At 29.3% G+C, this 23,143-nt stretch overlaps 2 protein-coding genes and 2 pseudogenes across 5 annotated transcripts in view; 2 read left to right on the top strand and 2 right to left on the bottom strand.

Moving 5' to 3' along the window:
* The window catches only part of LOC149888489 (uncharacterized), a 242,973-nt gene that overhangs the window by 62,252 nt on the left and 157,578 nt on the right, over nucleotides 1-23,143 (bottom strand). The window lies entirely within an intron of this gene.
* Nucleotides 631-10,382, top strand: LOC145187155 (uncharacterized; annotated as a pseudogene). Its single transcript, XR_016452614.1, has 11 exons — nucleotides 631-1,210; nucleotides 3,604-3,717; nucleotides 6,768-6,931; nucleotides 7,034-7,213; nucleotides 7,420-7,672; nucleotides 7,757-7,849; nucleotides 7,968-8,068; nucleotides 8,315-8,499; nucleotides 8,747-8,894; nucleotides 9,285-9,397; nucleotides 9,931-10,382. The product of XR_016452614.1 is annotated as an uncharacterized LOC145187155 (transcript).
* LOC149888500 (uncharacterized) lies at nucleotides 11,637-15,293 on the top strand. Its single transcript, XM_090088372.1, has 4 exons — nucleotides 11,637-11,777; nucleotides 11,863-12,095; nucleotides 12,493-13,333; nucleotides 13,478-15,293. The coding sequence occupies exons 3-4, from the start codon at nucleotides 13,050-13,052 to the stop codon at nucleotides 15,153-15,155; spliced, it is 1,962 nt and encodes a 653-aa protein (XP_089944498.1). The 5' UTR covers nucleotides 11,637-11,777; nucleotides 11,863-12,095; nucleotides 12,493-13,049; the 3' UTR covers nucleotides 15,156-15,293.
* On the bottom strand, nucleotides 19,425-20,473 carry LOC149888499 (uncharacterized; annotated as a pseudogene).

Raw genomic sequence — 23,143 nt, 5'->3', positions numbered from 1 at the left:
CCGTTATTATTAAGTACTTGTTTTAAATTTCAATAAAAAGCGGTTCAAATCTGGATTTTTCAATTTTTAATTAAAGTGAATTATAAATTATAAAACACATGTAAAATCAATTTATAAAAAAAATGGTGCCATGTTTTTGAAAGGTGTGTTATGAGCAGAAGCATTTTCGGATTTCCTTTATATAATACCTGCAATGATTTTTTGATATTTACAGTAAGCAATTACAGTGGGCAAAAACAATTATGCATTAAACAGTTATAGGCAATTAATGTTTTTTATTAATTCTATATTGTGCAATTGAATATATATCTTGTTCAACTCTCAATTTTGTTTTTCTTTTAAAAGTTAATATCAAAATGCTAATAACTAATCATGTTTTCGGTATGAAATATCAGCTGTTGAGTTTTTGGCGTTTTTTTGATCGCCCTGAGTCACTGTGCGGTGGCCTGTGGAGACATCCTTTGTTGTAATGAAAGCTTTTTTTAGTTAATCGATGTTTTGTGTTATTTTTCACAGACTTTTGTCTACAGCTGCATTCCTATTGTTTGATTAGATAGAGGTCCAGACTTGAGGGAGGCCATACATTCAAAACGATGAAATTCGGGCGCACCGTTCTTGGCGCACCAATTTTGAATAAAGTGAGCTTTGTGAAATAAAACAAAATCTTGCATTAAAATATTTATTGAAAAAATTTTTTCTAAAAACTCTTTATAGTAGTCTGACAAGGTATTCCATTTTATTATATAGATACTTCGAAATTAGTCAATATAACAAACTGTTAATACATGAATGACCTTTAAACTCAGTAAACATTGATAGAAGGAAAAAGCATTGATGTGGTATTGATAGAAAATTAATAGAACTCAGTAAACAGAGGTAGATGAGCAAAACGAGTCCACTCATTCACGACGTGCTCGGACGTCTAAGGAATTTTTACGTTGTCAAAGTTCGTCCACAATGATCTCATAATAATAACTGAATAGCGCATATGGGGAATTTTTTTGAAGCCAATTTGGCCCACTAAGATGGCAGCTGAACTGGCAGTTAAAGTCTTTTAAAAGCGTAAAAATCATAAACAGTAACATTTAAAGTTCTATGTTTATGTACGAATAAAAAATTGGGTTACAGCGGCCAAAAATAACCTTATGTTTGATTTTAAAATACGGTGGATAGAGTGGAATGCATTTAAATAAAATAATAGTATGCACGTGTAAGTGTTTCTTAAAATGAATTACAACATGAAAATCGAAAGCTGAATAAAAATAGTGCGGTGCTCTTGATTTTAAATTATTATTATAATATATATATATATATATATATATATATATATATATATATATATATATATATATATATATATATATATATATAATAAATATATATAATATATATAATATATATATATATATATATATATATATAATATTTTTATATTATATATTTATTATATTTATTATTTATACAACTATTATATTTCTATATAATATTATTAGATAAATACTTGTTTTAACTTTTACTTTGTTTAATTATTTGTTGTAATAAATTTTTTATCAAGTTATTAAAATTTTTTATCAATTTATTAAAATCATATATTAGTTAAACATTAGTAAATGTTATTATTGACTATATGCCCGTTTATGTAATGATAATAATATGAGTCCTATATACTTGCTAAAGCCTGCAGGTATTTACACATGATAACATCGATCCCTATAATATAGGCTGGTGTAGACTTAAATTTGTTCCAAAAATCAAATAAGAAATATTTGAACATTGTAATAACATAAAAAATTTTATGTATTAGAAAAAAGATCTATTTATTGTTAAGTTTTTTTAATCCACACCAACATTTAAAAACTTACAGTGGAATGACTGAATTTCATTTTAAGATATTTTTTTCAATTAACAACAGATCATTTTTTGCATTCACCTATCTATATGTGAATGTGAATCTAGTAATCAGTTTTTTTCAGAAAAATATTCTGATGAATCTCATGATAAACATTGCTTGCCTGAGATAAAAGATTTTTCTTTAAGTAATGATACTTGTGATTATAATGCTTGCATTGCAGTTCCAATCAATTATTGTTTGTTTGAACTTGGGATCTGCATCATTAATGCACTTAAACATGTGTCAATCATTTATTGAAGAACTTAAGATCTCATGGTCATCAACTACCGAACAATTTTGGGGGTATTAGATAAAGTTCATATCACAGAAAAAATCTGATGGAAAAAGTCCTCTGTGTAAAGAAAGGTCTTTAAAGTAGTGTAAAAGTGGGGTTTTGACCATTTATGTTTTTTAGTGTCATGAGTTTTAAAGAAGAAAGAAAAGATGGTGGTAGGCCCAAGGGGACCGTGATGAACATTTCAAACTGCTCACCATTTTCAACTATTGTGCTAAGACTACAGTTCTTATAGAGTGGTTTTCAAATGTTTTATGCTAATGCAAGCAGTGTGCACGGTACACTGTAAAAAGTAAGGATTCTTATCGATTCTTTAAAGAACTTTTCAGTTCTTAATGTTGCTCTTCGGTTCTTCAAAGAACTTACAGGTTCTTATTGCTGCATTTCGATTCTTGAAAGAACCTTCGGGTTCTTAAATGCTTAAACTGTTTTTCCAAGAACCTTCGGGTTTTTAACTATGCTTTAAAGGTTCTATGAATAATTTACTCGATCCAAAAATTGCTAAAAGGTTCTTTAAAAAACTCACGTGTTCTTATCCTTATAATTCGGTTATTTTTTCAGCACTTGTAAGTATTTTTTAGTTATTATTTTTTCAATCTCTCTTTGCATGTGCAAGGTTCAAATGTATGTGCTAGTCAGCTGATTATAAATTTCATAGCCTATAAAAAACTCTTTGCTTTTTTGAATTTTGTTACGTAATCTAATGGGTACCTGTAAGTACCTATTAGATTAACTAACAAAATAGAATTTCAGGCCATACTTTGAACTTGTTTTGATCAATTAGATTACTATACTTTAGTATAGTAAACTAAGTGATCAAATAATATACAGTATAGTAACCTAAAAGTTCAGAGTATGGCCTGAATTTCTTGTGATCTATTTGGTTATAATCTCTTTTCTGACCTATACTATTTATTATAGTATAGGTCAGAATAAGACTGCTTTATGGGTTAGGTAACCTTATACAAATTATTAGGTAACCTAAAAAAATATGATATATGAAAAACGATCAAGCTACATTTTTATTGTTTTGAGTAAATTAGATTTTAAACACCATAGCTCACTTATTTGCTAAGTTAAATATCTGTGTAATTAGATTGGTTTTCTAGTTATATAGTCAATTATTATATAGTTAAACTGCAGCTGAATATAGCAGGGGGAGAAACCCAAAAAAAGCAAAAATGTAGCTTGATTGTTTTTCCAGTGTGGTCTTCATATATATATATATATATATATATATATATATATATATATATATATATATATATATATATATATATATATATATATATATATATATATATATATATATATATATATACATATACTCATTTGAAAAATAATTATAATACTTATTTACTGTTTGTTTATAAATGGTTTCAGCAATATCCAATAAATTTGTTTTTTTTATTCGTAGTAATTTTCATGGCTACTAATGATGTTCCAATACCATTCTTTAAAAGGACAGTTAATGACACTTGTAACTATTTGGACACAGTAGACCTAAGTGTTTTGAAGCCAAAGTTTGTTGGTTAGTATTTAATAATTATTCTACTGTATTTTTTAGATTAATTTTTGAAATGTTGAGTATTTCAAGTTTCATCTGCTCTTTTTGTCAAGTTAAAAAGTTTATTTTAAGTAAATATTTGACTCACCTTCAGATATGCCACGAAGTTGAAGCTAATTTTACTGTAGCTTGTGGGCTTGATGGTTATCCCTGTACATACAACACAATAAAAGTTTTAAGACAACACATGCGAATAAAAAACAATTAAATATATTATGCTGACAGAAACAAGACAAATGTTGATGAAAGTTTGCATTCATCTGTTAATGAAAACTTAGAATTACTCAATTGTAATTTTGACAAGGAACTAGCAAGTTCAACACTCAATCAACCATTTAACAGAGATATTAATGATTTTGTTCTTAAACTGCAAAAACATTTTGCAATGTTTGTGATTGGTTTGGGGCAAAAACATTCTATTCCAACAATTGTTCAGCTTGAAATTAGTAATGAAGTTCATGCATTAATTAATTACTTTTCTTCTAATTATGCAGATTGTCTTAAAAACTACTTGAGTAAAGCTGGTTTTACTCTTGATCCTAATCATGATCTTGTAGAAATATTAGAAAGTGAGGCTTTGTTAGACAAAGCCTTTTCCATTGTTAGTTCTGAAGCAAAAATTTTGACTTATTGTAAATCAAATTTAGGTTTTGTTGCTCCATTGCAAATTGAAATACAAGCCGGTGATGATAAACAGATAATTAATAATAGAAAAAATGATAATGGAAATAGTTCAACCAGCATTACACAAATTATTGCAGACACATCACCAACTGTTAACAGTACCGGATACTTAAATCAGGGGTTCTCAACCTTTTTTAGTCCAGCACCCCCTTTAAGATTTACCAGAAAACAGTGACCTCCCTAGCAATTATTGAATATGGTTTCCCAAAAAACATTAAAAGTACTGATTTTTAATTAAAAAAAAAATTTTTTTATTTTATTTATTTGGTTAGTGTGATGGTTGTTGTTGCTTTTTGCACACAGTTTTTCAATTCTTGGTTTTGTCTTTGATAGTGCTAGCCTCATATCATATTCAATGTTCAATACACTTTGTTGTTTTGACTTTAACATAAGCATTGTGGAATATCATATAATAAGTTGATGCAAATGGCAATAGCACTGGCATAACCATTTCAGATAACATTGGGTAACTGGCACCAATTTTTGGCCAGAATCCAACTAAGTTCTCTTTTTCGAACATCAATCTTGCAGATGTATCTTCTTGCAGCTGCATTAACTGTGTCTGTGCAGCATCTTTTTCATCTGGAATGCATGTCACAGGAGCATTTAATGGATCTTTGACTAATATTGCTATTTCATTTGATAGCTCTGGAAAATGGTTATTGAATTCAGATGCCAACTGCTTCAAATGTTCAGTTATCATTTCTATAATTTCTGAAGATAGCTTCACATTTGAAAACATTGCAACATTTTCTAACTCTACCTTTCTGTGCCAATTTTCCAATTTTCTGATAAAAGCTTTAATTGTGTCTCTAAAATCAATGATATTGGTTTCTCTGCCCTGAAGTTGAAAATTAAGATGATTCAGTTCAGAAAATATGTCAGTTAAATAACCAAGTTTCAGGTCAAAATAATCATGACTTATGACATTTATCAATTTCATTTCTATCATCTCCTCCTGCTTTTTAATTTTTTTTTGCAGTTTGTGTTTTCTCAGCCTTCACAGCATCAATCTTTCTTTGTAGAAAAGCTTTTATTTCATTTTTCAACTACAATATTCGAGTGACAGCATTTCCTTTTGACAACCAACGTACTTCTGTATGATACAAAAGATTATGGTATTCAGCATCCATATCTTTACATAATTCTTTAAAAAGTCTTGTACTAAGTGCACTAGACTTCACATAATTCACAATCTTTATTATATTATTCAGTGTTTCTAGCAGTGTATCCGGAAATGTTTTGGAAGCTAAAACTTGTCTATGAATCGTACAGTGGTTTATCAAAATTTCAGAATTTTTTTCTTTTGCAAGTCCAACAAAACCAACATGCACACCCATTATTGATGGAGCTCCATCTGAACAGATACCACAAACATATTTCCATTCTAGACCTTCTTCAAAAATAAAGAATCCACCAAAGCCATTCTTCAGCTCCAGTTGTATGTTGCTTCAGTGGCTTGCAAAATAAGAACTCTTCTTTAATATCTTCCATCCACTTGTATCTTACATATACCAACAGCTGTGCACATGACTGTACATCAGTTGATTCAACCAGTGTCATGCTAAATAAACCAGCTTGTTTGATTTCTCCAACAACACATTCTTTTACATCTGTTGCCATTTCAATAATTCTTCTATGAACTGTGTCATTAAACAAGGACACCTGATTAAGTTTTTTTTGCTGCAGAATCACCTATCACTTGCTTGACTAAGATTTTTGCAGCTGGCAAAAGTAGCTATTTCCCAATGTTATGGGGCTTCATTTTTTTGGCAACTAGATAAGACACAGAGTAAGTTGCTTCAACAGCAGCTTTTAATTCTTGCTTGAATGTTCCACTAGAATCAAGGCGCTGTCGTTTTAGGTCATTTCGCTTTCTTTCAAAAAATAACACATCTTTACCAGCATGTTCTGTATGTCTTGTCAGAAGATGTTTTTTTAATTTCGATGGTTTCATTGATTCTGCAGCCAAAACTTTCAGCCAAACATTCAGTGATATTTGAGAATGAGAAAATAACTTTCATTAACACTCACTACAAATTAATTTAAATTAGTATTCTTTTTTTTACTGATTTAATTTGAATAAATATTCTTATATTATTTTGTTGACTCAACTTTTACTAAAATTAAATCATTTTTTTGAAATTGTAATTAGCTTTACTAATTACATATTCTATACAAAGATTCTTTGTTTATATTATTTAAAAGCCAAAGTTTACAGTTGTTTCACAAATTAAACAGTTTTATTTTAAAAATCTTGTATAATTATTTGTCTTTTTTGAACATAATCATTTGTGTATTTGTATTTATTTTATTGTACTTGTTAACAGTTAAACAAAAGTTCAACCTTTCTACCAATGATTCAATCAGATTAGTTGTTGAAGAAGATGGAACAGAGATTGAATGTTCATTTGAAATGATGCAAGCAATGGGGAGTAACTTAATTTACACTCTTCTGGTGAATGGTGAGAAATGGTCTAAGCAACTCCCACAGGTAGAGACTTTGAAATTGAAGTATTAAATAGATGAGTATGTTGAGTAAAAATATTTACAATATAATTCTAATGTGTAATAGCTTATGTAATTTTATTTGTAGCCATGTACTCCTGTTTCACTTCAAGAAAAATTTAATCAAAATATACCTCAACAAAATCTTCATTCTCGCAACATTTCTCTTTCTACAGTTGATGTTATTAGCATTGGGTGTGCCTAACCTGACAAAGTCAATCCTTTTATTAGTATGGAGTCATTTAAACAATACCTTTTAAAACATCCAGTAAGGCTTTATTATATATTTGTAATAAAATATTCCATTCATAATAATGTTTGAATTTACAGAGTAGCTAACCCAAGATATCTAAATATCTCAGGTGTGGAGTTAGCTTGATATTTCTAATTTAAACTTTTTTTAAAAAGTATTTTAATTTCATGAATCTAATAATAAATTTGTAAATAGATCAGCGTTGTAAATTTATTTTTTAGGTCACAACAGATTATGTCAAATCAATTTTGTCAACAGGAGTTTTTACTGTTTTGGCTCGTCAGGCAATTACCCGGCTGGTTGTCCATAAAATGATTAATGTTTTTGGAAATTACCCTACATGCAGGCATAAACAAGATGTTGCTAATCTGCTGGGAGAACTATTTGGTATGGAGGCAACCGTTTTCTTTGATGCATCCACATATTCAGGATTTTTGCAGCGGGGTACAGAAAATGCTAGAAGAGATTGGGATAGTAAGTATACTTGTTAAATATTTCAGTTATAAAATTAACATAATAAATGCTTCTGTTTATTTTATTTAGTCAATAAATTTTCAGGTGAGCGTAAGGTTTATAATTGGAAAAAGAGAAATCTTAACTGTGACAAAGCTACACATATGAAATACAAAAAGACAGAGCTAAAGTTATTAGGTAAAAACTATACATTTTATGTTTTTTGCTTCATTTATTCTTTTATGTTCTAAAAATTGTTATCATGAATAAGTTCTTTTAATTTAACACAGTTTAATTATTCTGTTTAATTATTTAGCTTTTGATAAAAATAATGAACCTTGTGCATCTTCCCAAACATCTGCTTCATCAGATTATTCTAATGAATCTTAAAATTAACTGATTGTGTTGTTTGCAAAGGTAATTATTTTTATTGTGACAGAATATAGTTTATGATTTCTGTTTGAGATTTTTTTTGTTAATATTTAAAATAATTTTACTTTGGTGTTAAGTAGGCCTTGCCCCAGTTGTTTTTTTCTAAGCTCCAGTCTGTTACTATCAGAACAGCTGTGGTTTATACAAGTTTTATACATTTTCCATTGCACAATCAAGATTAAGAATATAATATGCAATAAAATGTTGGCTTTTTTAAATTTATTCTTATAGGTAAATTTAATGATAATAGTGGAGATGTAGAAAAGCTTGTGTTTTTATCAAATACTCGAACACATGAAGTTAAGGAGTGTTTAGAAAAAACATTTTGCATCAGACAATTTTGGATCAAGAATGAATCACCCACCTTGTCTACGATATTAAAAATGTATCCAAAATTTCAGACAATGCCTGAACTAGTGAGTTTTTTTTAAGTTACCTTTTTTTATATTTTAAAACTCATGTTCCAAATTTTTGAAAAATCATTTAACTTACTTTAAATCACTAACTACAAAAAATAAAAATACTTTTCATATAATTTTAAAAAAAATGTTTTTAATGTTTTTATAGTAATGAATGGAATTTTTTGATTGCTTTTATGAAATTGACATTTCATAAACCATGTAAGTAACAAAATAATGTGCAATATTTGTATTTTTATTACAGTTAGATATTGAGCTTCAAATGATGTTTTCTGACTGCACTACAGATTTTTTATCAGTGTTTCGGACAGAAATATTAGTCCCAGCATTGGAACTAAGTGGAAATAAATCAATAGAACTGATAGCAGCGGATGCCAAAAGAGGCGATAATGGTGTGTTTCCTTCAGTGTTTATTCTTATTTAGATATATTTTTGAATTTTTTCTCCAAAAAGAATAAGCTCTTAAAAAATGTGTGCATAATGTTTAATGGATAGGGTCAAAGTAATTGTGCAAATCAAGGTAGAAAAAAACCTGTGGCTTGTATGTGTTATGCATATTTGAATTGTCCTATGGATGGGTGGGTGGTATGCTAATGTGGAAAAAAATATCGGATATAACGATATAATAAGAGAAATGAACTGGGAGAAGTGTTTAAACCCTGTGTTCTTATTTAAATATTAAACGAAGATATAGTATAATATTCCAACTTGATTGTATTTATTTTAACTGAAACTAAAAATCAGAACCAAAACATGACTGTTCTAATTATTCAATTTTAAAGGTTGGCATGCATATCATGCTTGCAAAATTGTTTCACTGCTGCTGAGAACAACTGTGAAACAGAAGAGGATTTCAGGAATGGAGTCTTTCAACCATTTAATGAGGATTGTTGAGGTTATTTTCTATAATTTTCCTGATTCAATAAGAACTTTAATTTGTATTTGTAATGAGATAAAAAAAACTAATCATAGCTTTTATGTAATAATTTGTACACAACTTTTAGTTTTTGAGTTTCTTAGATAAAGATAAACAATTATCAAGCTAAGGCATAATTTCCAGTTACAAAACTTTAGATGTACTGTTTCTATGTCTTAAATGCTTATTTTAGTGTTAAATAAAGGTCATCGAAATAAAATAAAATAATTGAAAGTAAGAATAAAGAAAGATATTTTTTATTAAAAATACATTTATGAGTTACAAACTGTCAATATAATGAAAAAAAAAAGCCATACAAATATACATCCAGAAATTGTAATAATAAATGTTCATGTTAAAACCCATGTTAGTATTCATGTTTAATAAAGTATTATTCTATACAATGACTATGTGGTTTTACCTTGTACTGCAGCACAAAATAAAAATATCAAATAGTCATTATAGCAAATAACATTTAATTTAACCCACCTTGTTTATTTTTTATATTTCAGCCTGGAAGTTCCATGACAGAAGCTGCAGAAAACTGCTGTAAACCATATCCATTGCTTCTCATACAAGGTAATATTAGCGACAAAGTTCTATTGGTAAAAATTGCTGCGGAGAAGTCCTTAACTACAGCTGGGTCATCAGTTGAAGAGGGTATTGAACGATTGTTTAAACTTTTTTGGTGTTTCAACTTGAAGTATACAGAAGAATGTGCGACTTTTTTTTAATTTTTGCAGTTAGTTTACAACGTTGGAGAAAAACAGCCACTTCCAGCATCAGTTTATCAGCTTCATGCAATGTTGAAGGCAGTTAAGAAATAGACACTTAATAATGCAAAAAAGACAAGACAATATTTGCTTATATATTATTTAGTCTTTATATTATTTGTAGTAAGTAAAATTTAGTATATAAAGCTAAACCTGAACTTAAATACAAGTATTTCTGAAAATTTTAAAAATCTTGCTTTTTTTTTTCAAAAAATTATAAGCGTCATCATAAATACAAGTTTGGCTAAACTTTTTTTTTTGCTGATACTAACATTAGCCATTAAGAAGAACTTAATATGTGAAATTCATTTACTTACAAAATAATCATCGCATTTGAATATATATAATCAAATAAATATTCTAAAAGCTTCATTATTACAGTTAACATTAGAAAATAAAATAATTTCTTGCTAACATTATTAAAAATTAAATGCAAAAAAGATAAAATTACATTTTCTCACGTTTCAATTTGCCTATTATTACGCTAAAGTAAAATTACCTTTAGCGTAATAATAGGCAAATTGAAACGTGAGAAAATGTAACTACTATTTTTAACGGTCTTGTCTGCAAACTTTGCATAGTGTTCCGTAGAAATAACTTAACGGACTGACTCTGTTACATATTGACTCCGTAAGTTTTACGGACAATTCACTCAGCTAAAAAACAAGGGACTACTCTGTTGAAAATTCCGTTATTTTTAACGGACTCGTTTTTAGAGTGTACTATATATTTACAGTATTAAAAATATTTCTAATATTGAACAGAACGTTTCGAAATTTTAATGTTTTCCATTTGAAAATTGCTTTTTTTCGGATAGATTTGGTTTTTTAAAATGGTTTTCTATTCTATTTCTTTCAAATTACGTCCGCAAAAATTGCTGTAACAATAGTTAACTCAACTTAAAGCTAACTGTAAGCTGTTTAAAATTAAAACATTTTGCAGTTCGTGCAGTTACATTATTTTTCGGTTTCATAAATTTTCAGGTATTTTATTTTGCTTAAATTATCATAGTGCTTTCAGCATATGTCATCATAATGAGGTTTCGGTTTCGTAAGCGACTTTATTGTTGTGTATAAATAGCATTCTCTTTAATTTTTTATGAATCTTTAGGGTTCAATAACAATGCCGAAAAAAATGTTTCGAAGATCCAAAGGTCGATAAAAAAAAAGTTACTTCCACTGACCTTACGTTCTTACAGATAAAAATGAAAAGTGCCGCACAAAATCCACAGTCAAGAAAACTCAAATTCTTGAGTAACAATTTTAGTGTACTGAACTTTAAGTGTCTATGACAAAATGTTAGAATATTGGACTGGAGTTTAAGTTTAGTTACATTATCTAACATTTGTTTTATCTAACACTTGAATAGGTCATAAAATGCTGTCAGATTTTTAGTTTAGGTTTTGTGAAAAGAACATCAGGTCAAAGAGTTATAATAAGTCTGGATTATTTTTTTTTATTAAAGCTTAAGCTAAAACGCTGTACATGTAGAAGGAAGTTTTTTTATGCAATTACGTTGTCGGCTCGTTGGGTTGATTTAAGATTCCATTATGCAGTTACTTCATGTCTTGTTTTTTCTTCCGTGTAGTAAGTCATTAAATTTCGGTTGGGTTGGTTTTAAAAGTTTATCTTCTTAAATTATAAAAATTGGTCTTTTTTTTTTTTACTTCAGCATTCAGTTTGAAATGTGTTCTTGAAAGTTATAATATCAAGACAGTTGGATACTGTCCTGATGATATAAATTACAGATGTGGAACATTGACTGTAACAGCACAGAAGTACGGTAGATCAACTGAGGTAGTTGTACGAAGTTGCACTTCCCTTGATGAATGCAGCAATGCATGCGCAGCAACCATTTATGAAGTGCGTAGGCTGGACCCTTTGATAACTGTTACTTCTTGCAAGGTAAGAGTATTTAAACATATAGCATATTAAGTATTATAGATTTTATCTTCTTTGATCGAGGAAGTGGCGGGTTCTCTAACAGTGCAGTTGTAGAAATAAAAAAAGCTCATAAAATTATGATAATAAAATATAACACATAAAAAATATAACTCATATAAAATATAACACATAAATTTATATCACTAAGATGAGCGTAATTTTTTTTTTTTTTTAAATACCCCTGATTAATTGTGCCACTTTAAATTTACATCTTCCAAAGTAGAAAAAAAAACCTTTGTTAGATTTTAAAGAATCAGATAATGGTCATTAAAATAAAGATTCAAAGAAAAAAAAATTTTTTTGACCAGTATCAGGGACCAGTTGGTTGATCATTTACAAGTGCTTTCGTCATTTTTAGGCGGAGTGTTTTGATGGAGATTTAAGCAACCACGCAGGGTCACTGAAGAAAAGTTGGGAAACAATACTTTTTGCAATATGCACAGTTTATTTATTTTATAGAACAGCATTTTAGCATTTCTTAAGTTTTATCTTAAAATTAACACAATTTAATTTGCACTATTTTTAAGTAAACACTAAGTTGACTCTTAAACTCTAGCATATTCGAAACAATTCAAGAAATATTCAGAAATAATTTTTAGGTAAAGTTTTTTAATAACTAATGTTACATCTATTGACTTCTTTTTTTCTTGTTTGCAATTTTTATTAAATTTTTAAGTTCTGTAATGTTACTTGTAAAATTTATAATTTAATGATGTTAATGATTGTAAACGTTTTTGGTGTTGTTTTTAAACCCTTTTTTTGATGTTTTTAATTGAACCCGTCATTTCGAAAAGGGCACAAGTCACATTTTTTTTGAATTTCACTTTTTTGAGCCATTTTATTTATTGAAGTGTTTTACATATTTCATTTGAAAAAGGAGCATTGCCATATACCACAAGTCAACTTTTAAGGCAAATGAAAATTAGAGTCTGTTTGAAAATGGCACCAGTCCTGGACTTATGCCGCTTTCACGTGAAACGAAGCGCAACTATCAAATGTAACATCACTTTATCAGTTACAAAAATGGAGAATCGCGAGCTTGCCGAAAAAGCTTATAAATCTAGAAAAAGAGTGTCTGGTATAACAAACAGTGAAAAATATAAACATACTAAAATAAAAAAAGCTAAAGTTGCTGGAGAAGCTCATAAAAACCACAAAGGGAATGATGTGCCACCAAGAGATACAGGAGCTTCTTGCAGGTTAGTTTTTCTATCTTGTTATTTTGTTTATTGGCTCATGATTTTTTACCACCAATAATTAGCAGTTAATGTTTACCTTAAGGTAATAGTATAGTTCTTATATTATTACCTCAAGATAATGTTTATTGTTTTCTTTGTTTATAGATGCAATTCAAAATGTATGGAGCTTATATCTGAAGATGCTATGAAAAGTACTATACAGTTTGTTAACAAATTTGATAGCAAAAACGCCCTAGACACATATTTGCAGTCATTAATTGAAAAAAAGGATATACAGAGAAAACGTCCTAGATCTGAAGAACCTAAGAAAAAAGAATTTACCTTTATTTATCACATTAAGATAAATGGTGTTAGAAAAAAAGTGTGCAAGAAAGCTTTTTGCAGTATGCATGGAATTTCAATGAAACAAGTTAGACGTTTATGTGTTTTCTTAAAAAGAAATGAGCAGCCCATAGATCACAGAGGTAAATCTGAGGGATCAAGAAGCAACGCATTGCCTGGTGATACATTAATTAAAATACAAGAGCATATTGAGTCATTTCCTGTTAAACATATGCACTACTATAATAAAGATGCATCATCTTATTATTTAGATGAAAAACTCAATGTGAAAATTATGCAAACATTATATGAACAAAAATATCCAGATTATCCTGTTAAATATAAATTTTACTTAAAATACTTCCAGGAAAATTTTAGCTTATCATTTGGTAGAAAGCAAATTGATGTCTGTGGACTGTGTGAAGAGTTAAAGATTAAACTAAAAAATCCACACATTAATGAAAATGCAAAAAGAGTCTATCAAGCAGATATTGAGATCCATAAAAGACAAGCAAATAAGTTTTACAAGAAAATACAGGAAGTAGAAACTAAGTGCAAGAATGATCCGAATGTGTATGGGATTGCATTTGATTTTATGCAAAATTTGCCACTTCCACATATCCCTGTCCAGGAGATTTTTTATCTACGTCAATTATGGCTATATGAGTTTTGCATATATGATCTTAAAACAGGAAAATCAGTATTTTATTCTTATTGTGAAGGAGTTGCTAACAAAGGTCCCAATGAAGTATGTACTTTTGTACTGGATTATATTAAAAAATATATTGGCAATGATGCCAAAGAACTGCACCTATTTTCAGATGGTTGTGCTGGCCAAAATCGGAATCATGCCATGGTCCGGGTTCTTTTATCACTGGTAGCTGAACTAGGTAGCAATATAAATGAGATCCAATATTACATACCCAAACGAGGTCACTCATTCCTGCCAAATGATAGAATGTTTGGGACAGCGAAAAGACATATTCGAAAAAATGACAGGATTTACACACCAACTGAGTATGAAAATCTTATAGCTGGGGCTAACGGAAACTTTGAAATAAGAAGGCCTAAAACTGAAGATATTATTGACATAAAAAAATGGTGGCCGAACCATTATAAGAAACTAGTGCTATCTGTGGATTCCTATGGCAAAGGAATACCCAAGGACAAAAAAGTAACTTTTGGTATTTCTAAAGTGTCACATTTTACCTTCTCTAAAACCACACCTGGTCTAGTGACAACACGTGAATCCATAGATTGCTTAGTCAGTCATGATTTCCAGCTCTTACAAAGGATGGGTACCAAGCCATCCTTACCATCAAGTAATACTCCTGCATATGCTGGGAAAGTGCCAATCAATGAAAAAAAAATATCAGATTTGAAAAAAATAGAAAAATATATTCCATATTCAATAGTAGAGTATCAAAACTTCTATACAGAAGTTTTTGCATGGCCAACAACTTTAACAAACAATGAATATCAAGAAATAAAAGATGATTAACTAAAGATTTTTCTGAAAATCTTTGGATTTGTATGTAAAAAAAAGAATTCATTTTGAAAAAGGCATTAGTCCAGAAGTTTAACTTAAGAAAATCTGTATGATTTATATATTTTTTTTGATAAATAAAGTTCACAAAAATTCTATATGTTTTTTATTTATCTACTCCTATATTTAGTTTTATAAGCACCGTAGACTTTTTTGATAAGAAACATATTTTTTTTGATCCTGAAAAGTTTTAACAAACGGACTTGTATCCTTTTCGAAATGACGAGTTCAATTCCTGTGGTGCCCATTGGAATTTTAATGGTGAAATATCCTTTAATTATATTTAGTAAGTCAGCTTTTATTCACATTTTTGTTTTAGTTTTCTGAATTATTTGATTGCATATATTTTGCGAGTTTTTGTCATTTTGTAAACTCTGATATCAGTGCTAAAGCAAGACATTTTAGTGTCATTGTTTAATAACTTTTTTCGGTCAATTTTTTTTAAAAAAGATTTTTATTGAGTTTTCAAATCATAACGAACAAATTTATATTAATACACTGTGGTGTGTCATAACAAAGTCCAATGCTTTAAGAAAGTCCTAATTTAAGAAATGACAAATTTTGTATATATAAAAGAAACATTTGTGGAAAATAACTTTGTTGTTTTAACTAGATATCTAGTTAGATAAAATAACAAAATTTTTTTCTCTCAATGTTTATTTTATGTATTCAAAATTTGTCATTTCTTAAAGCATAGTTAGGTCACAGCACGGTACTAACTATCAAAAAATCTCATTTTCTTGGAGTTTCGGCACATTTTTTTGTGCATTCTGACCACTGTGCGTGTCAACCTCTTTTTACTTCTTCTTTTACTTTTTTTTTGCTTTTAGTAATAGGAATTTAAAAAAAAAAATGTTAAAACGTTTTTTACTTGATTCAAGTATTTTTAGAACTTTTGTTGCTTCTCTTTTTTTAATACGATTTTTTGAACCTCCTACTCTTAGAATTATTTTTCTGATAATAAGATTTTAGGATACTTTGCAATCTCTTTTAAAGGTAGACGGATGGGTTGACAAGCACGTTTTAAATTGATCAATTCAAGATGAATTGGTTCACACCACGGTATTTTTGTCGTTGAACTTTTAGGTTTTGTAAATTTAATGTGTTGTTGGTCCACCATCTTTCTTCAGTGCAGCTGCATCCTCCAGAGAATTTCGCTATTTTTAGTGTTTTTTTTTTAAAGCTTTAAGCAAAACTTGAAGGGTGAGAAGAACTTGCCTTGTTATTTTGTATATAAACTAAATCTTAGTATTAAAAAAAAAAATTTTAAGTTTAACGATTAGATTTTATTGTGTGGTTAAAATTTTCAGTTAAGACAAAAAATAGACACAAAAAAAGACAAGCTGCTTATTAAGTTATTTGTATTCGCACGATTAAAAATTTCGAGTTTCTTTTTAAAGCCCTTTAAACTTGTTTATAATAGAAACAACCCCCAAATTAAGTTTTGTAGATTACTAAATGTGAAATTTCATAAGAAAATGTTTGAAAAGCATGTTATACATCCGGATATTCCGGATTTTCTTCACAAAATTTTTGATGAAAAGTAGAAATTATCTACGCAACGACGTTTGATTTTTCGTCATTTAACAAATAAAATACAAATTCCTTATTCAGTCTTTTAAAGTAAATCAGATATTTTGAAGTTTGTTAATTATCTTTTGAGCTTTTATAGTTTTCTATTATTGCATACGAAGCAATAGAGCTGGATGCAGTTTCTTGTTTATGCTATTGTTAGCATCTTTTAACTTGTTCAAAATAAAATTAAAAGCAATGTTAGCACAATACACAACCAAGTATCTTGACGATAGAATATGTCCACTATTTATTTTATGGGAACTAGGGCTGTAATAATCATTGATATTATTATTATTTCTTAATGGCATAAACCTTTAGTATTATCTTGAAATGGTTAAATATCAATTAATGGATAATAATCAATTAAATTAGTCAAAGAAAATAATGGATAAAAATCAATTAACTGGATGAAATTGCTCAAGCAGTCAAGGAAGGCTGCTCCAACTTGTTTTGCAATCCCCTTGTGTTGCAATCTATTGTTAGGGATGTTAATTTCGAACTTCATCTTTTATATGTTTTTTTCATTTTTTGTTCTTAGTGGGTGATTGTTTAAACAACTCTTATCAATTTTCATACTTTTTTTGATGATACAGTCTGAATGAATCATTTTTTAGAAGAAATATATATATTTTTTTGTAAGTCTTCATCCGTTTCCTATAGCTCGAACGAGTAACTGTCAGAAATTTTACTTTCAAATTACATCGTAAATTTTTCGAGAAAAAAGTTACTATAAATGAAAGTCTATCAAACTCTGTTAGGCGGACAAATGTAGCAGAAAGAGACTTTTTGTCGAGTCCAAAAACCAAATAATATTTTTTTAGTGTTGTGTTTGTGATTTCTTTTTTTGTGGCTCATCTGATAGTATAAGATAGTATTATAGATAGTATATAGATAGTATTAAGTCAGTGACATTTAAACACCTGACACACAATACTCTTTCCCTAATTTAGTTAACAACTATTCTTAATCTGTTGGAAATCTGAAAAAGGTCCGTGAGCTTAATTTATGCATATTTATATGAAGACCACACTGGAAAAACGATCAAGCTACATTTTAATTGTTTTGAGTAAATTAGATTTTAAACTTCAAAACACCATAGCTCACACCATAGCTCACTTATTTGCTAAGTTAATTTTTATAAAGATAATTTAAAGACAAATATTTTTTGAGAAAAAAATTAATATTTAATATTGAAGTTTTCATTTATCATTTTTTACTACCATTTTACTGTTTCAACATGATCTTCGTTTATAACGAAAAAAATGTTTTTGATACGCAAAATTTATTTTCAATGGAAAATTTGGGTTAATAATTTAGTTTTACTACCAACAAGTAATCTATAACTAAAAAAAGCACTACTTATTTTGACAATTAAAATGAATTTAAATGAAAGAAAAAAAAATCTTGTTAGGAAAGCTTATGATAAATGATCATAGCAGATTCATAAATGATCAAAGCAGATCCATAAATAGACGGTGTTGTGTAAAACGAAACACATTTTTTGCATTTCGTTAACAATAGAAATCAGAGAATCTGACGATGTTTGCGTGAAATCTTGGAAAAGTGTGAAACGTTTAAAAGATTATTTTAACAAAAATAGACGCATATTGTTTTGGTTTTAATTTACAAATTCAATATCGGGATTAAAATAGTCCATTTACTACCCATCATTTAGTCTATTACTGTAAAATGTTGAACTCCTGAAAAGCAATAGGTATCAATAACTCAAAAATAAAAAAAAAGCGGTCTAGTTATGCATAACACCGTCTAAATAGATGTCAATTAAATTAAGTAATGAAATTGTATATAAACAACTTCTAAAATTTATTGTGCTTGCAGTCGACTCGAAACTTTTTTTAAAAGCAAAAAGTCTTCTTTAAAATAGTTAACAAAGAATTTAAAAAAAAAGGTTTTAAGGATGGAATTTAATTAAAAAATTTGGTTTTAAATAAACAGACTGTCAGTACACGTAAACAAAACTAAATGCATCATTTTTCCTTAAACCTAACAAAGATGATGATTGGCAACACTCATGATAACACTACTAATAAAATTATCCATGAGATTTTTCGGAGTTTTTGATAATATTTTAACACTGGCTGTGTTTTAAATAACAATAAAGGTTTTTTTTTTTAAATTCTCCGTAGACATTTAATGATCTATTTTTTTTGGAAATCCTCAGTTTTAACTCTGTATAGGAATTCTAGAAAACAATTTTGTTGCTCCAAAACGCAATTTTTTGCTCTAAAATGCACTATATCTGTTATCTATAATGTTATCTATATATGTTATCTATATCAGACACTAGATAATCGGTATCGTATAAGTCGATACCGAGAAGAATGGTCTCGTATCGCGTGGTATCACTTATATACTAATGTCGATACTATCAGTATCGGTTCGATACAACTCGATACCGAGAAGGAATGTCTCGTATCGTGTGGTATCGCTTATGTTTCAATGTCGATACTATTAGTATCGCTTCGATACCAAACGATACCGATAATAAAAAGAATTGTATAGTATCGCATTGTCTCGAATCGAGACTCTCAATAAAACAAAAAAACAAAAAATTAAAATGTGACTTATTGAATTTTATATAAACAAAATACAAGTACAATTGCTTTTTAGAGATTTAGTTATTGTTTTTTAATAATCTATAATATTTTGGCTATCGTCCATTCGTTGTTTTTTCCTTTGCCGTACTTTCGTTGGTATTTTAGGATTTTCTTCTATTAATATTGGCAAAGATAAGTCTGATTCATGTCCTATATCACTTTCATTTTCTTGCTCGATGGGCCATTTTTTAATGTAATTTTCAAGAGCGGAATAGTTCTGCATTATAAATACAAGCTTGTCTGCCTTGTCACTATCGAGATTGTATCTACGATCAGTGATGACAAGGCCAGAAGCAGAAAATGCTCTTTCAGATGATGCAGAGGTTGGTGGAGTTGCTAACCAAGGTCTTGCAACACCCGAAAGGATAAGAAGTTCCGCTGCATGCTTCTTCCACCATGCTAAGGTGTCAGTTTTTCCTGCATTTTTGGATCTTATTGTTTTTTGGCATTTTTCCATTTCAATTTTAATAGGAGGGTTTTCGTGTATATGATATGAATTAGTATCTTTCTTATACTTTGCTAAAATAATATTGTTCTCATTTTCCTCCCAACCTTGTGCATTATTAGCAACGGAATCGTTACTACCGTTGTTATTACTAGAGCTTGAGACACACAATGAAGAATTCTCAAAGTATTCTTTGGTTGTGAGATGGTTTTCAACTAGTTTTTGATTATTTTCATCGTCAACATCAAGAAGATGTCCACGAAAAAATGGATGAAGGTAATGTCCTAGTGCAAATGCGGGTAATTTACGGCCTTTGTCTGGGAATCTCTTATTTAGTTCTGATAATAAGTCCTCCAAGAAATTTTCTGCTAATTTGTTGTTTCCATGAGTAACATAATTATTTTTTTCTTTCTCGATGAAGTTGATGAGTGCTGTTACTTTCTACAGTGACATGTCAATTCTCTGTGTCAGAAGATTAAAAAAACTGATAATTCTTTAACAGATTTAAGCACTGGAACAATAGCGTCAAAAAGTAGGAACTGTTCATCTGTAGGTACGGTTTTCTTCCAATCATCACTTTCTGTATCGCGTAAATATATGAGTGGAACCTTCAGTCGAAGCATGACGTGCAGCATATCGTAATGGCTGTTCCATCTCGTGGTGACTGTGGAGGGTATTTTGAGATAACTCACATCTAACCTAGAGCAAGCATATTCCAACGAAGCACTGAAGGCTGTCGATTTATGAAGCCTGGTAGTAAGTGAGCTGGCTTTAAGAAAAGCATCTTTCAGTTCCTGGGTACCCTCAACTGTTCTTTGAAGTGCAGTGTTGAGTTTGTGATCACTGCATGTAGCAGAACCTTCTTCTTTAGTTATTAAAGACACACTGTTGTTTAGAGCACATGCCATATTTGATGCCTGATCAATAACACACAGTTTATTGGGTATTTTTTTAATGATTCAGGGTATGAGAGTGTGTTATCAAGTACTTTTGTAAATGTAAATTTCTTTAGGGCAAAGTCTGGCGAGATATGATGTAATGTCACGGACATGTATGAACCATTTGCCCTTGATGTCAAGTGGTCGGTGGTTATGGCAACCTGATTAAGATCTATGAGCTCTTTTTCCATAACTTCATGCATTACTACCTTTAGTGTATGGTAAAGCTGAGGGAGTTTATTTTTTGAGAAAGTTGTTGAATGTTTTATTATGGCATTTGGTAATATTTTGTTCATAAACCTCTTAAAATTTTCAGAATCAGCAAAACTGAACAGCAAGCACTCAGTAGCAATCAAAATAATGATGTTATGATCAACTACTAATTGAAAAATATAGGCAAGCACTACTTACTAAGTATTTTTTATACTTTTGAGATAAAGTATAAAAAATACTTAGTAAGTAGTGCTTACCTATACTTTTCTTGAAATAATCCCATATTAAAGATGTTGTAAAAGGCATAACGAGTGAAGATTAGCTTTCTTTAACATTAAAACTAAAGTTTAGTTGTTGAATGTTGAACACAGAACAAAGCGAGAATTACGATACCACGAGAGATTTAATTAAAGTAACGATACCAGAAGAGAAATTAAAGTATGAATGCGATATCACACAATTAGTTAAATCAAAATAACTGTAGTGATTGTTACGAAAGCAATTCCTTTTGAACAATCATTTCTAATAAGCGTTTAGAATAATCATTAACGATTGCATCACAAGCAATTCCCTTTGGAGAATTATATGAAAAACTCTAACTAATGATAGTTACAAAACTAATTCCCTTTGAACAACCATTTCTAATACTCGTTTAGAATAATCATTAACCATTGCATCACAAGCAATTTTCTTTGGAGAATTATATGAAAAACACTCTTTAATGATTGCAAAACTATTCCCTTGGAGATTATATCTGCACAGAAAATTTTCGCTTGAATGGAATAAAAATTCGATAGAGTTGGAATAACGACATGGAAAATTACACATTGCAGGGACTGATCCAGGTCATTGTTCTAGGGGTTAGTCGGACCAAAAAAAATAAGGTTTGCGTTTTTTCAAAATTAAACAACTGTTTCATTTTATATTAAAAATGATTTAAAAAAGGTTATAAGATAGTAATAATAAATATATTGAATTGTTATATAAATTTTTTTTATTTTTTCTTATTTTTTTAATTTTATCAATAATATTTTGAAGTTTGACGTTTCTTTGGTAGAGGAAGGGGTAGTTACCCCGAATACCACCCCCCTCCCTTACCTATTTGTCCGCCCTTACACACTGTTTAACATAATCTAATAATTTGTAAAAATTTAATGTAGAAATAAATGTTGAAAAAATCTTTTCTTTCCTTTTAATCACGGTAGAAAAAATTGTAATAAGGATAACAGATGAGAAATTAAAATACAGAAGTGGTACCACACAATTATTTAAATTAAAACAAAGATACCAGATGAGAAATTAAATGATAAACATGATGTCATACAACCAGCTTAGAGAACTTTTTTTTATAATTAATGAGCCATATATATATATATATCATTAATTATACGAATTTACTATTTCAAATTACAAATCGTTTATAAAAATAACATGGAAGTTCTCATGATGACCCGAGTTGCAATACCAAATGATACTATCGGTACCAAACAATACCAACATAACCGATAACTTTTGATACTAGTATCGATATCGATACTGTAAGGTATCGCACCGAGACCAAACGATACCAACATAAACGATACTTTCGATGCCAGTATCGCGTGATCTCGATATGGATACTGTATGGTATCGCAGCGCTACCAAACGATACCAACATAACCGATACTTTCGATATCAGTATCGCGTGATCTCGAAGTCGATACTGTAAAGTATCGGATCGAGACCAAACGATACCAAACGGTACCAACATTAATGATACTTTTGATACCAGTATCGCGTGATTTCGATACCGATACTGTATGGTATCGCACCGATACCAGACGAGAAATCGAGACTCGAGACCGATTATCTAGTGTCTAATCTATATATGTCATTATATATGTTAATATGTATATTATCTATTGTAAATTGTAACATTCTTTTTATTTTTGCTATTCTGAATTTTAAAACGACTATAAAAAATTTACCATAAATGGAGTATCGTTGACAAAACAAATACATAATTTTTTTTTATTTAGCTACCATTGCATTTGTTTTATGAATATCGACCAAACAAACAAACTAGAGTTGCACTATATGCTTCTTCTCCTTAATATGTGAACAAATATTTTATTGCAAAAATGTTTTTATTTCAGAAAAAAAAAGAGGACTTTA

This window comes from Hydra viridissima, unplaced genomic scaffold (assembly GCF_058129835.1).
Source record: "Hydra viridissima isolate aposymbiotic clone 2 unplaced genomic scaffold, HvirCarnegie_v1 scaffold_5, whole genome shotgun sequence".
Classification (NCBI taxonomy): domain Eukaryota; kingdom Metazoa; phylum Cnidaria; class Hydrozoa; order Anthoathecata; family Hydridae; genus Hydra; species Hydra viridissima.
The sequence above is the reverse complement of the archived record's forward strand: the minus strand, read 5'-3'. Positions and strand labels throughout refer to the sequence as shown.

Coding starts and splice junctions, on each gene's coding strand:
- LOC149888500 (XM_090088372.1), top strand. CDS start 13,050: ATGAAAATTAGAGTCTGTTTGAAAATGGCACCAGTCCTGGACTTATGC. Junction 13,334..13,477: donor GATACAGGAGCTTCTTGCAG/GTTAGTTTTTCT, acceptor CTTTGTTTATAG/ATGCAATTCAAAATGTATGG.